This window comes from Primulina tabacum, chromosome 7, assembly GCF_025594145.1.
Source record: "Primulina tabacum isolate GXHZ01 chromosome 7, ASM2559414v2, whole genome shotgun sequence".
Taxonomy (NCBI): Eukaryota; Viridiplantae; Streptophyta; class Magnoliopsida; order Lamiales; family Gesneriaceae; genus Primulina; species Primulina tabacum.
The window spans coordinates 4,172,453-4,186,106 of NC_134556.1; the positions used below are offsets into that span (position 1 = coordinate 4,172,453).

Consider the following 13,654-nt stretch of genomic DNA (forward strand, 5'->3'; position numbering starts at 1 on the left):
ACCTTCCTAACTCAATGATGTACTGTCCAGTCTAAGGCCATAGGCAAAAAGCTAACCAAGAACTCGAAACACACCTCTGAACCGTGGGTGCAGTTGCTGTCAAAAATACAGCAGCTGTTGGTGCATTTCCTTGCGTCGTTTGCAAGGCTAATGGCCATTGGGGCTTGCACCACCAACCAGAGCCTCTTACCAACATCCTAGGGTGTGGTTTGAACCATGGCTAAGGGCTCTAGGCCAGCCACAACTCAAACAACACCAGCAACAACTCGAAGCTCCCACCCGAGAACGCATATGCACGCGTGGTGTATCTCGCTTGTTCTTGCTGTCACGGACCATTCCACTGGCCATTTGATTGACCATGCATGATCTAGACATCAAGAGGTATGGTATGAACCATGGCTAAGGGCTAAAAGGCCAACCAAGATTCATACCACCCCTAGAATTCGAAACATACACATGCAGCAAATGAAGGGATCGAAGGGGGTTTGTCTTGTTTTGTTTGAAAACCGATGCAACCATGGACCAAGCCTTGAAAGGCCGACTTGGTCTCGCCTTAGACATAACAAGGAGATGTTCTAACCATGGCTATAGCCCTTAAGGCAGCCAAGATCAGAATCATTCCCCTTGACAGCAAAACCGAGCATTCGAGCTCAAAAAGACTTTATGGAAGAGTTTCTGTATTTTCTCAATCCCAGCGGGCATGGGGCTTGAAATAATGGACCAACGTGATCCCGAAACACCTTAGTACGTGCCTAGGTGCAGCCTTGGGAGCCTAGGGTCGAGCCAACCACCTGTACATACGAAAACAACAAGACCGTGAAGCATTAAAGAAGAGGCCGAAAATCTGCACTTCATTTTCGAAAAAGCTATCATGAAATTTCGGTTTTTGGCTATCAAACCATGATCATGTAATGTTTAAAAATCATATCATGACTTGATTGAAGAGTGAAAGGAAATATAAGCATGCCTGGATTTGTTTTGAACGAAAAACAAATGAAAACAACGACGCGGCACGGAGGAGACGGAGGGTTCTTCTATCCTACTCGATTTTCTCTCTTTTTTCTTGCTAGGAGTCTCACGATTTTTCTCTCTAGTATGCTCTGAAATTTCGAAATAATGGAGAGGGAGAGAATGGCTAGGAGTGAAGGGAAAGTCTACAAATAAAATGGGATTAAATGGCAAGGTCAATCTTTCTATCCTAGAGTTGAGAGATAATAGGAATGATTTGATAACAAAAGATTTTGAGGGATAATTTACTAGGTGAATGGAAGATTTTATCATTTAAAAAGAAGAGAAATATTGCTAGATAAACATGGTAGAAATATTGCTTAAATATTAATTAGTGGCGAATAAAATTTTAGGGAATTATCTATCATGAATGGATAGGGAAAGATATCAAAGTTTGAGGGTTGACAAATTAAATCCTTAAAAGTGAAGTGGCCAAAAATTAAGATAATGGGAGGGAGAATATTTCTTAAATATTGTATTTTAAATCTTTAGAGTTTTTATCTACCCATTAAATAATTTAGTGAGTTAATAAATTAGTTATTGAACTTATTTACTACTTATCTCAAATTACTTAAATAATTCCCAAAACATTCTTTTACATTAAATTAACTTATTTTTTGTCTTAAATAAATTATGGAATTGTTTTCTCAATATTAAATTTATCTCATTACTCAAACTCCAGTCCGGCCTCACTTAATTAACTGAAAAGGTAACAATTAAACTACTGTACAAAAGAATTAAATTTTAAGAAAAAAAATTTAAATCCTCATGCAATAAAAATCATTTTAATTTAAATACTAGAAATTATGCATGGCTTATACGTAGTCTGATTTACGGGTTCTACAACTCTCCCCCTCTTAAAAGAAATTGCATCCTCGAAATTAAAACTTACCGAATAACTCGGGATAACGATTCCTTATTTCTGGCTCAGACTCCCACGTAGCTTCCTCCTCTGAATGATTACGCCATTTGACATTCACTCGCTTAACCAGCTTGTTTCGAAACTTCTTCTCCTGTCTGTCTAAGATCTGCACCGGTCTTTCTTCATAGGACATGTTCGGAGTGAGCTGCAACGGCTCGAAGTTCAAGACATGCGAAGGATTTGCCATATACTTCCTCAGCATAGAGACGTGGAACACATTGTGTACTCCGGCCAGATTCGGCGGAAGAGGAACACGATTGATAAGTGCACTTTGTGCACTTAAATTGTCCTTATAATTCATACAGATTGTTAGTTTTCTGGGGCAGAATTACGCCCTTTTGTTGTTTTTTGGTGTAAATGCAGAAATCTAGGTGCGGCTACAACATGTGCGTGAAAACGAGCTAAAATGGCGCCTAGGAGAAGAAGTGCGAGCAATGCCCCGAAGCGAGTGAACTACAGTAGCGCATATGCGCGAGAGAGGGAACATGCGAGACCAGTGAGCAGCGCGCAAGAAGAAGGCACGCACAGAAGGACCCGCGCATATGCGCGCGGCGCGAATTTTCAGAATTAAATAGGTCTCGGCGTGTTTTTTTAGGGGTTCTTAATTTTCTTGGCACAGCCGTCATATCATTCGAGAAGAGGAGAAAAAGTGAGCGCACGGAGCACGGGACGCGAAGAACAGAGATAAAAGACGTTGGATCCGGACACGGAGACGCACTTTCATCTCTCGCCAACATGTTCTTAATTCGGTTTCTTACTTTTACGTTTTTAATGATTACAAACAGGTTTTGTATTGATTTAAATTCGAGTATGAACTAATTCTATTTTCTAGAGATTGATGTAGTCTTGGTTGATCCTATGTTATTTACGTTTTGAACTTTCATGAATTAATTCATCGTGTTTATTTGTGATTTCTTGTCATTAATGCTTTTGAATTACTGGCCATAATTCGACTGATCTAATAATTGAGATCTAACACTCGAGAGAGGTGATCAAAATTAGGACAGGGGAAATCGCATCGTCAGATGTTTATAACGTGCAAAAGACGTATAACTTTGGCGAATCCATAAGAGAACCTTGGTTGCATTTATTACGTGTTACTTGATTTTGAATAGACATATTAAAATCGGTAATGGGTAATACAGTTCTAGTTATCACTTGAAAAAGGGAATAGAAATTATTGTGAGTTATTGGTTAGTAAACACGATGCAATTAAATAACATGTTAGTTAATTTTGATTTAGCATAGTGGAAACCAGACGAAATCATATCTCTAGATTTATTTACTCGGTGAATTTCTACTGCGTGCTAGAGTTACAGGATTCGTTATTTTATTTGAATTGATCATAAACCAACCATTTGATTTGTCTAAATAAAGTTGAGCTATGTCAATCATGGTAATTAATATACAATTTTAAATAATTACTCTTCGTGGGATCGATATCTGTACTCAACCACTACTAAAACTTGACACCGTATACTTGCGGTAGTGAAAATACGCAACAAGTTTTTGGCGCCGTTGCCGGGGAGTAAACTATTTAATTGCATATTGATATCATTACTAAGTAATCTTTACTTTAATTTAGACTTTATTTTATTTTACTATTTATTCTGTTAATTGATAATCTTCTCTGTTTTGCAGTGCATGCGAAGATTTCCAAATCCCGACTTGCTGATTTTTGATCCGGAAATCGAAAGAACTGCCAGGAGATTAAGGAAAGCAAGGAGAGACGAAATTAAAGCAATGGCTTAAAACAGAGATCATCAGAATGAGCTCCCTAGAGAGGTGCCAATCCGGGAACATTTCCGCCCAGTCATCAACGCTCACTACTCTGGAATAGCTCGTGGAACTATTGCTGCTAATAATTTCGAGCTAAAGCCCGCACTCATCAACATGGTTCAACAGAACCAATTTGGAGGAGCAGCCACCGCAGATCCCCATCTTCACCTCAGAAATTTTCCGGAGATCACGGATACGGTAAAAATTAACGGTGTTTCTGACGAAATTATTCGATTGCGCCTGTTTCCGTTTTCTCTTAGGGATCACGCAAGGAGTTGGCTCCAATCTCTACCGCTGGGAAGTGTTACTACTTGGGCAGATTGGTTACGAATTTTCTGTCAAAGTACTTTCCTCCTGCTAAATCTGCTCAGCTGAAAATAGATATCACCGACTTCAGGCAGAGAGAATTTGAAGTATTATATGAGGCGTGGGAGCGATACAAAGAATTACTCAGGAAGTGTCCGAATCATGGATATGCAGATTGGGTACAAATCGAGTTATTTTACAATGGTTTGGATGGGCCGACTAGAGGGAATGTGGATGCAGCCGCCGGAGGTACTATTTTTTCTAAAACACCTGATGAGGCATATGAATTGCTTGAACAGATGACCATTAACAGTTATAAGTGGCCGAGTGAGAGATCTGGATCAAGGAAACCTGCTGGAGTGTATGCTGTAGACCCGATCACATCACTTAATGCACAGGTTTTGGCATTAACCGCACAGATAGCAGCGATGAACAAGCCAGGCCAATCTACATCTGATGTAGCATTGGTGACTGCTGAGGAAGAGCCAGTTGTGGAGGAAGCTCAGTACATCAACAATCGCGGTTTTGGAGGTTATCGAGGTAATCCTCCCCCTAATACTTATCATCCAGGTTTGAGGAATCACGAGAATTTCTCTTATGCAAACAACAAGAACATGTTGAATCCTCCACCGGGGTTCAATACACAGAAAGGGGAAGGAAAGCCATCTTTTGAAGATCTAGTTGGGACATTTGTGACTGAGTCTGGGAAAAGAATGGCGAGAACTGAGTCTCGTCTTGATAACATGGAGACACACATTGGCAATATGGGTGCCACGATGAAATCCTTGGAAACACAGATTGGGCATCTAGCCAATGCTTTAAAAGGACCAGAATCGAGGACAGTTTCCCAGCAATACCGAGGTGAATCCTAGGGAACAGTGCAAAGCTGTCACACTGAGGAGTGGCAAGGAAGTCGGAATCCCAAAGCCTGCTGAAGAAAGTGTAGAGATTACAGTTGAGGAAGATGAGGGAAAGAGTGCAAGTGTTGGAGAAGAGAAAGTAGAGGAACCTGAGAAAGTACTTAAACAGCAGCCCTTACCAAATGTGAATCTTCCATATCCACAGAGGTTAAAGAAGAAAGGACTAGATGATCAGTTTGCGAAGTTCCCGGAAATTTTCAAGAAAATACACATTAACATCCCATTTGCCGATGCATTGGAGCAAATGCCCAACTATGCTAAGTTCATTAATGATGTGATGTCCAAGAAGAGGAAACTTCAAGAATTTGAGACCGTAAAGCTGACCGAAGAGTGCAGTGCCATACTCCAGAGGAAACTACCACAGAAACTCAAAGATCCAGGGAGTTTTACTATTCCTTGTGTTATTGGTGGCTCTAGAGTAAATAGAGCTTTATATGATTTGGGTGCTAGTATAAATTTAATGCCTTTTTCTATTTACAGGACTTTGGAGCTTGGCGAGGTGAAACCTAGCACTATTACTTTGCAGCTGGCAGACAGATCACTTACCTATCTACGAGGGATAGTAGAGGATGTGCTGGTAAAGGTAGACTAATTCATATTTCCTGCTGACTTTGTCATCTTAGATATGGAAGAAGACCAGGAGACTCCGCTTATCTTTGGAAGGCCATTCTTGGCCACCGGGAAAGCCTTGATTGATGTGCACAAGGGCGAGCTCACATTGAGAGTAGGTGGAGAAGAAGTCGTGTTCAACATCTACAACACCATCAAAGGACCAAATGAAGTAAGTACTTGTAATAGCATTGATATAATATATTCATGTGTATCTCATGTTGGTGCAGGTAGGATGACAAAAGACTCTTTAGAGAGATGCTTGTTGGAGTCAGCTTCCATAGTGGATGAAGAGGACTGGGATGTGCGAGAGGATTTACTTTCTCTTAATATGCTACTTAAATAAAATATTAATGCCCAACATGAAGAGTTACTTGAGGATGCAAGTAAAGAGGTACCAAAAGCACCCCCTGCATTGAAGGAATTACCGAGTCATTTGTGGTATGCATTCTTAGACGAGAGTTCGTCACATCCGATAATTATATCTTCTGCTCTTACTATTGATGAAAGGGATAGGTTGTTGAGGGTGTTGCGAGAATTAAAGTCTGCTTTGGGATGGACAATTGCTGATATAAAGGGGATTAGCCCTACTGTTTGTATGCATAAAGTATTGATGCAGGAGTCCTATTCCCCCTATGTTGATCATCAGAGGAGGCTTAATCCAGCCATGAAAGAAGTTGTGAGGGCTGAGGTATTAAAATTGTTAAATGCTGGTGTTATTTATGCCATATCTGACAGTTCTTGGGTTTCACCAGTACAAGTAGTGCCTAAAAAGGGAGGTATAAATGTAGTAAGAAATGAGAATAACGAATTGATTTCAACTCGTCCAGTGACTGGTTGGCGAGTGTGTATAGACTACAGGAAATTGAATGATGCGACTAGGAAAGATCACTTCCCCCTTCCCTTTATTGACCAGATGCTTGATAGAGTAGGTGGTTATCATTATTATTGCTTTCTAGATGGTTATTCAGGTTATAATCAGATTGTCATAGCACCGGAGGATCAGGAGAAGACTACCTTCACTTGCCCCTACGGTACATTTGCTTTCAGGAGAATGCCATTTGGTCTCTGCAATGCACCTGCTACTTTTCAGAGGTGTATGATGGCCATATTTTCTGACATGGTCGAGGAAATAATGGAAGTTTTTATGGATGATATCTCTGTGTTTGGTTCATATTTTGATCATTGTTTGCAGAATCTAACGCTTGTTTTGCAGAGATGTCAGGCGAAGAATCTAGTGCTGAATTGGGAAAAATGTCATTTCATGGTCCCAGAAGGTATTGTGCTAGGGCACAAAATTTCGGCTAGAGTGATAGAAGTGGACAGAGCCAAAGTGGTGGCAATCGAAAATCTCCCACCGCCGAGGAATGTAAAAGGGATCAGAAGTTTCTTGGGACATGCCGCGTTCTATCGTCGTTATATTAAAGATTTCTCTAAAATTACTAGACCTTTATGTAATTTATTAGAGAAAGATTCTACATTTATTTTTGACGATGATTGTTTGCAGGCGTTTAACAGGATCAAGGCAGCACTGATTTCCGCACCCATCATGATAGTGCCTGATTGGAAGGAGCCCTTTGAGCTCATGTGCGATGCTAGCGACTATGCTGTGGGAGCAGCATTGGGACAAAGACGAGACAAGATGTTCAAAGCTATCTACTATGCAAGTCGTACACTCAATGCAGCCCAACAGAATTACACAACTACTGAGAAAGAAATGCTAGCAGTGGTGTTTGCATTCGACAAGTTCAGAACATATCTCATTGGCACCAAGGTAAATGTTTTCACTAACCATGCAGCTCTTCGCTACTTGTTTGCCAAAAAGGATGCCAAGCCCAGGTTGATACGATGGATACTCCTACTACAAGAATTTGACTTTGAAGTCAAAGACAAGAAAGGTTGTGAGAACCAGGTGGCTGATCACCTGTCACGACTAGAGCTGGAAGAAAGAACTGAAGGTGGAGTTATCAATGAGTCGTTCCCAGACGAACAACTCTTCAAGGTAAATGTTACACATCCTTGGTTTGCAAATATAGCTAATTTTCTGGCTGCAGGGGAATTACCTTCAGATTTAACTTATCACCAAAAGAAGAAATTTCTTTATGATGCAAGTTTTATCTGTGGGATGATCCCTTCTTGTTCAAGAGATGCGCTGATCAGATAATTAGACGATGTGTAGCAGAGGAAGAAGCGGGTACGATTCTAGAGCAGTGTCATTCCTCACCCTACGGTGGACACTTTGGAGCATCTAGAACAGCAGCTAAAGTATTACAGTCAGGTTTTTATTGGCCTAATCTGTTTAAGGATAGTTATACGTTAGTTAAGTCATGTGATAAATGCCAAAGAGTTGGCAATATTTCTAGACGACATGAATTACCACTAACAAATATTTTGGAGGTGGAACTCTTTGATGTCTGGGGTATTGACTTTATGGGTCCATTCCCATCTTCTTTTGGTCAATCTTACATTTTACTTGTTGTTGATTATGTGTCCAAATGGGTGGAAGCCATTGCCACCAGTACTAATGATGCTCGAGTTGTTGTTAAGTTTGTCCACAGGAACATTTTCACAAGATTTGGAACGCCTATAGCCATTATCAGTGATGAAGGTACGCATTTCTGTAACAAAATTTTTAACTCACTGTTGGCTAAGTATGATGTGAAGCACAGGGTGACACTGGCATACCATCCGCAAGCTAATGGGCAAGCAGAGGTATCCAACCAGGAGATTAAGCAAATATTAGAAAAAACAGTGAAGACAAACCGGAAGGATTAGGCGATCAAGCTAGATGATGCATTATGGGCGTACAGGACTGCATACAAGACACTTATCGGGATGTCGCCTTATAGGTTGGTCTTTGGGAAAGCTTGCCATCTACCTTTGGAACTGGAGCACAAAGCATTTTGGGCTGTCAAAAAGCTAAATTTTGATATGGGAGCATCTGGCGAGCAACGACTGCTGCAGCTGAGTGAGATGGAGGAATTCAGGAATGATGCATACGAAAATGCAAAGATATACAAAGAAAGGACCAAGAGATGGCACGACAAGCAGATTCTTCGACGAGATTTCGAACCAGGGCAACAGGTGTTATTATTAATTCTCGACTGAGGTTGTTTCCTGGTAAGTTAAAATCACGATGGTTGGACCGTTCACAGTAGAAACAGTGTATCCACATGGTGCAATTGAGTTAAAGTGCTCCAATGGGCAGACATTTAAAGTCAATGGTCAAAGGGTCAAGCATTACTTTGGAAATGAAGTGCGAACTATGGACAACATCCCACTTAGAGAACCAAAGTAGACAGGAGAAAGTCAGGCTGATGACGTTAAACCAAGCGCTGTGTGGGAGGCAACCCATATTTATTTATTTTTGCATTCGTTTTGCCTTTATTATTTTATTTCAATTCTTTAGTTTATTAATTTTAATCATCTCTATTCTAGTATTAATTTGAATCGTTTTATTTTTTTTTTGCAGGTTATTTATTCATGAATTAAAAAAAAAAAAAAATCGAGAAGGTTATGGACAGTGTGCCCCGCGCACATGCGCGACGAATATCCGCGCACATGCGCGAAACTTACAGAGAGGTCGGCGCATATGCGCCAATCCTGGAGCGCACATGCGCGAAACTTACAGAGAGGTCGGCGCATATGCGCCAATACTCGCGCGCATATGCGCCACATTCCAGCATACCGGCCAGTAGCAGACGCGCATATGCGCCACTTCATGGCGCGCATATGCGCGCGACTCAGTTTAAGGGAAAAAAAAAAGGAGATCGCGACTTCAGAATTCAGAAACCCACTCTCCCTAACACATCACAGCACCTCCCTCCTTCAACACTCCACGCCGCCGCCGCTCTTCCTCAGAAACCCACGCCGCTGCCTCCCACTACCGAAAGCCGACCACCGCCTTCACAACAGCAAATTTTCCACCAACACTCTGATTTCTGGTAACTCTCTCCTGAAGTTAAAGGCTTTATTTCGAAATTTTCTCAAATCTTGAGAATAGTTGAGAATCGGTGTGCGATTTTTAGAGGAAATTCTGTTATTGTGACGTGGGTACTTCGTTTTGTTCTAAATCGGTTTGTGATTGGGGCATATATCGTATTGCTAACCGGATTAAGTGGTTTGGTGAAATTATAATCGTTACCAACATTGGGGTGTGATTACCATAATTTTTTTTTTTCGCTCTTCAATTGTTAAATTTAGTCGGTGTTGATTGTGATGTTGGATTATTGAGTTGATATGGCGCCGAAAAAGAGGTCAAAAAAGGGTGCCTCTTCCTCTTCAAGCTTCGATTCTCATCGATTCTGGAATGAGGAGGCCCAACAGGTGTATGAGAGCTCGATGACTCGGTCTATCATCCCAGAGAGAGGGATTTAATTTATCAACAATACGTGGTATTATTAAGCGTGAACTGGAAAGAAGACAATGGGTTGAATTTGCTCAACCTCCTCTAGATGCTGTGATTTCTGTTGTGCGAGAGTTCTATGCCAATCTGCGGATACGGCATGATGAGTCAAAAGTACTGGTGCGAGGTAAATTGGTATCGTTTGATTCTCAGACGATAAATATGATCTATCAGATGCAAAGCCTCGAAGAAGATGAGTACAGTGAATTCTTAGAAGATGGGGTTGATTATTCAGAGGTCATTCGGACCGTGTGTCAGGCAGGCGCCGTATGGAAAATGAGCTCGAGTGGTCCAATCTCGCTGAAGAAATCCGAGATGAACCCTAATGCAAGTGCGTGGACATCGTTCGTGTTGGCTCGGGTTCTCCCATCCTCGCATTACCACGATGTAACCAAAGACAAAGTTGCGCTAGTCTTTGCAATTTTGATGGGCAAATCTGTTAACTTGGGAAGAATAATATATGGATCGATCATGAGAGCCGGCACAGGATTAGCCACGGTCGCCCTTCCATGCCCTCACATTGTTACCGAACTATGCAGACAGGCCGGCGTCTCCTGGTCGCCTGATGAGCCAGTGCTTAAGCCGAAGGCTCCTATCATTGCTTCCTATAGGCCCCCCGATGATCCAGATGACGAGGACCTGCCACAGGCACAGCTTCCACCACCACCACCACCTGAGGGAGCCCGACAGCGCAGTGGAGACCGAGTTCACAGACTTGAGACAGAGATGGGCGAGCAGAGGAGGTTACTAGTTGAACAGCGCCAGGTGCTGGATTCGCTTCAGCACCGCACGAACCATTTAATGGGATACATGATGGACTTCACATTCGTTCTTGCTATGCGGTTCCCGCCTATAGGTCCAGAGGATCCTATGTTTCCCCAGCCACCTGCCTGGCCACCACAGTATCCAGGACCTCCTCCACATGCCCCACCCCAGCACATGGATGAAGATCCTGATGATGATGACGGCGAGCACTGACTCTTGTCGTGGGAGGTACGATTGTCCCGTTCTTTCTTGTTTATACATTGAGGACAATGCATGTTTTAAGTTTGGGGGGGTTGATTTGATTTTTTTGATTTGATTCGATTTGATGCTTTGATGTTTATTTAATTTAAATGCTTTGATGTTTATTTAATCTAAAATAAATATATATATATATTTAATTTAGTCTTTATGTTTTTCGCAGTCGTTAATTTTTTTAGAATTGTGGAATAAGGTGATAATCAAACAATGAGGAGAGTTGAACCGAAATTCATGTTGTTCCTTGATTACAAATCCGAATGCATGCTATCTTTACTTAACCGTTTACACATTAATTCACGATTGCTATGATTGTTTATACACCCGATGTCAAGAGAGTGTTCATGTGGTTTGTGATTTGAATTGTATGAATGGACTCCAAAACCTGCATGTTGATTACTTTTTGTTGAGTTACATGTTCACTAACACAAAAATGATTCAGGCAGTCTTTGATTTATGTTGGGCCTGTTTTTCCTTGAAAAAATTTTCATTTGTTAGCCCTTTGAGCCTAAATGAGAATGAGATGTGTGATTTGTTCTGTTTAAATACCCGAAACATGATATGTCTGTGTTTGTTGATTGGTAAATTGAAAGGAGTCTAGAACTTGGTTTGGCACTCTTCGAGGCGAGATACGGGTATTGTGTGACTTAGGGATGATTTAGGCGATTCTTGGAACGTTTGAGCCTTTCAAGACTACCAATAACATCATTTACACCCTAGTGTCCCATGTTTGAGCTTAATGAAAATCGAATGGAGTGTGCCAAGGCACACAAAAGCCCCCATTCGTATCAATTCTAAACTCCTACGTCAACTACCAACTTTTGAGCATATACACTAGTACCTACCGAAAAATGAGAGAAAACGAACCTTTGTATCACTACAAAAGTTCTTCTCCCTTGTGTGCATAAAAGAATATCATCGAAAAGAAAAAGATGAAAAGATGAAAAGAAAGAAAGAAATGTCTATAAAAAAAAAAAAAAAAGAAGAGATGTTGAAAAAAAAAGGGGGGAAATAAAAAGTTGAATAAAGAGTAAAAGAGTATGACATGTGATGTGAAAAAGAGGACAAAATGGTGAATATGTTGTGGCAAGGCAAGTGGAAGTGAAACAAACAGGAAGGAGACACATGTTGTAAAATAAACTGGTTTGTTTTCTCTCACTTTTGATTCCCTATCTTCATTTGTAGCCATTAACCGTAGCCTAACGTTATAAGCTTAAAAGATCTATTAACCGAGTCACACGTACCCAATATACTAGTGGAGAAGAGTTGTCAAAGTTAAGCCTATGGACACTTGAAAAATACCGTCGATAAACACAGAATTTGATTGTGTACATGTGCGCATCTCATGATATTGGATTTTATTTGCTTAATTGTTGTCTTCACTCTTCATAATACCACTTTGTTTAGCCAAATGTTACCCTATAAGTCCTGTTGATTTGTGAAGATACATGTGTGTCTCAATGATTTTTCTAATTACATGTGTGTCGAGGAGTCCAAAATTTTATGAGATGAAAAGTTATGAACTTATCTTTGCATTTGGAGTGGGTAAACGAGAATAGCAGAACACACACGCACGTGAACTGTGAGTAATGTGGCATGTGTTTGATTCAATATCATGGAAACTGTAATCTCTGAGGCGAGTGGTTACCCTTTATTCCAAAATTCTTGTTCGTTTAGTTACTTTCTTTAGGATGTGTTTAGTCGAGTCTAGCTAATGTTTTATTTATTTTATTTTGCTCGGGACTAGCAAAAGTTTAAGTTTGGGGGATTTGATAAGTGTACTTTGTGCACTTAAATTGTCCTTATAATTCATACAGATTGTTAGTTTTCTGGGGCAGAATTACGCGTTTTTGTTGTTTTTTGGTGTAAATGCAGGAATCTAGGTGCGGCTACAACATGTGTGTGAAAACGAGCTAAAATGGCGCCTAGGAGAAGAAGTGCGAGCAATTCCCCGAAGCGAGTGAACTACAGTAGCGCATATGCGCGAGAGAGAGAACAGGCGAGACCAGTGAGCAGCGCGCATATGCGCCGCACAGGGCGCGCATATGCCAGCAAGAAGAAGGCACGCACAGAAGGACCCGCGCATATGCGCGCGGCGCGAATTTTCAGAATTAAATAGGTCTTGGCGTGTTTTTTTTAGGGGTTCTGAATTTTCTTGGCACAGCCGTCATATCATTCGAGAAGAGGAGAAAAAGTGAGAGCGCACGGAGCACAGGACGCGAAGAACAGAGATAAAAGACGTTGGATCCGGACAAGGAGACGCACTTTCATCTCCCGCCAACACGTTCTTAATTCGGTTTCTTACTTTTACGTTTTTAATGATTACAAACAGGTTTTGTTTTGATTTAAATTCGAGTATGAACTAATTCTATTTTCTAGAGATTGATGTAGTCTTGGTTGATCCTATGTTATTTACGTTTTGAACTTTCATGAATTAATTCATCGTGTTTATTTGTGATTTCTTGTCATTAATGCTTTTGAATTACTGGCCATAATTCGACTGATCTAATAATTGAGATCTAACACTCGAGAGAGGTGATCAAAATTCGGACAGGGGAAATCGCATCGTCAGATGTTTATAACGTGCAAAAGACGTATAACTTTGGCGAATCCATAAGAGAACCTTGGTTGCATTTATTACGTGTTACTTGATTTTGATAGACATATTAAAATGTTAATGGGTAA

The 13,654-nt window shown here is 40.8% G+C and overlaps 2 protein-coding genes and 1 non-coding gene across 3 annotated transcripts; 2 read left to right on the forward strand and 1 right to left on the reverse strand.

The window, feature by feature from the left end:
* The first annotated feature begins 3,823 nt into the window (after positions 1 to 3,823).
* On the forward strand, positions 3,824 to 5,527 carry LOC142552396 (uncharacterized). Its single transcript, XM_075662172.1, has 3 exons — positions 3,824 to 3,907; positions 3,970 to 4,614; positions 4,841 to 5,527. Exons 1-3 carry the CDS (start codon positions 3,824 to 3,826, stop codon positions 5,525 to 5,527), a joined length of 1,416 nt encoding a protein of 471 aa, XP_075518287.1.
* LOC142552457 (small nucleolar RNA R71) lies at positions 4,078 to 4,184 on the reverse strand. The gene has a single exon (XR_012821787.1). It is a non-coding gene; the product is annotated as a small nucleolar RNA R71 (small nucleolar RNA).
* Positions 5,528 to 5,560: 33 nt separating the features above from the next.
* On the forward strand, positions 5,561 to 8,319 carry LOC142552397 (uncharacterized). Its single transcript, XM_075662173.1, has 6 exons — positions 5,561 to 5,774; positions 5,913 to 6,323; positions 6,516 to 6,608; positions 6,761 to 6,821; positions 7,063 to 7,566; positions 8,103 to 8,319. The coding sequence occupies exons 1-6, from the start codon at positions 5,561 to 5,563 to the stop codon at positions 8,317 to 8,319; spliced, it is 1,500 nt and encodes a 499-aa protein (XP_075518288.1).
* The last annotated feature ends 5,335 nt before the right edge of the window (positions 8,320 to 13,654 follow it).

What these genes read in the sequence shown, in the direction of transcription:
- LOC142552396 (XM_075662172.1), top strand. Translation starts at nt 3,824, where the DNA reads ATGGTTCAACAGAACCAATTTGGAGGAGCAGCCACCGCAGATCCCCAT. An exon ending in TTCCGGAGATCACGGATACG is followed by an intron (nt 3,908 to 3,969) that starts GTAAAAATTAAC and finishes GTTTTCTCTTAG; the next exon opens with GGATCACGCAAGGAGTTGGC. An exon ending in ATCACGAGAATTTCTCTTAT is followed by an intron (nt 4,615 to 4,840) that starts GCAAACAACAAG and finishes ATGCTTTAAAAG; the next exon opens with GACCAGAATCGAGGACAGTT.
- LOC142552397 (XM_075662173.1), top strand. Translation starts at nt 5,561, where the DNA reads ATGGAAGAAGACCAGGAGACTCCGCTTATCTTTGGAAGGCCATTCTTG. An exon ending in TGTATCTCATGTTGGTGCAG is followed by an intron (nt 5,775 to 5,912) that starts GTAGGATGACAA and finishes CCCAACATGAAG; the next exon opens with AGTTACTTGAGGATGCAAGT. An exon ending in AGTAGTGCCTAAAAAGGGAG is followed by an intron (nt 6,324 to 6,515) that starts GTATAAATGTAG and finishes ATGGTTATTCAG; the next exon opens with GTTATAATCAGATTGTCATA.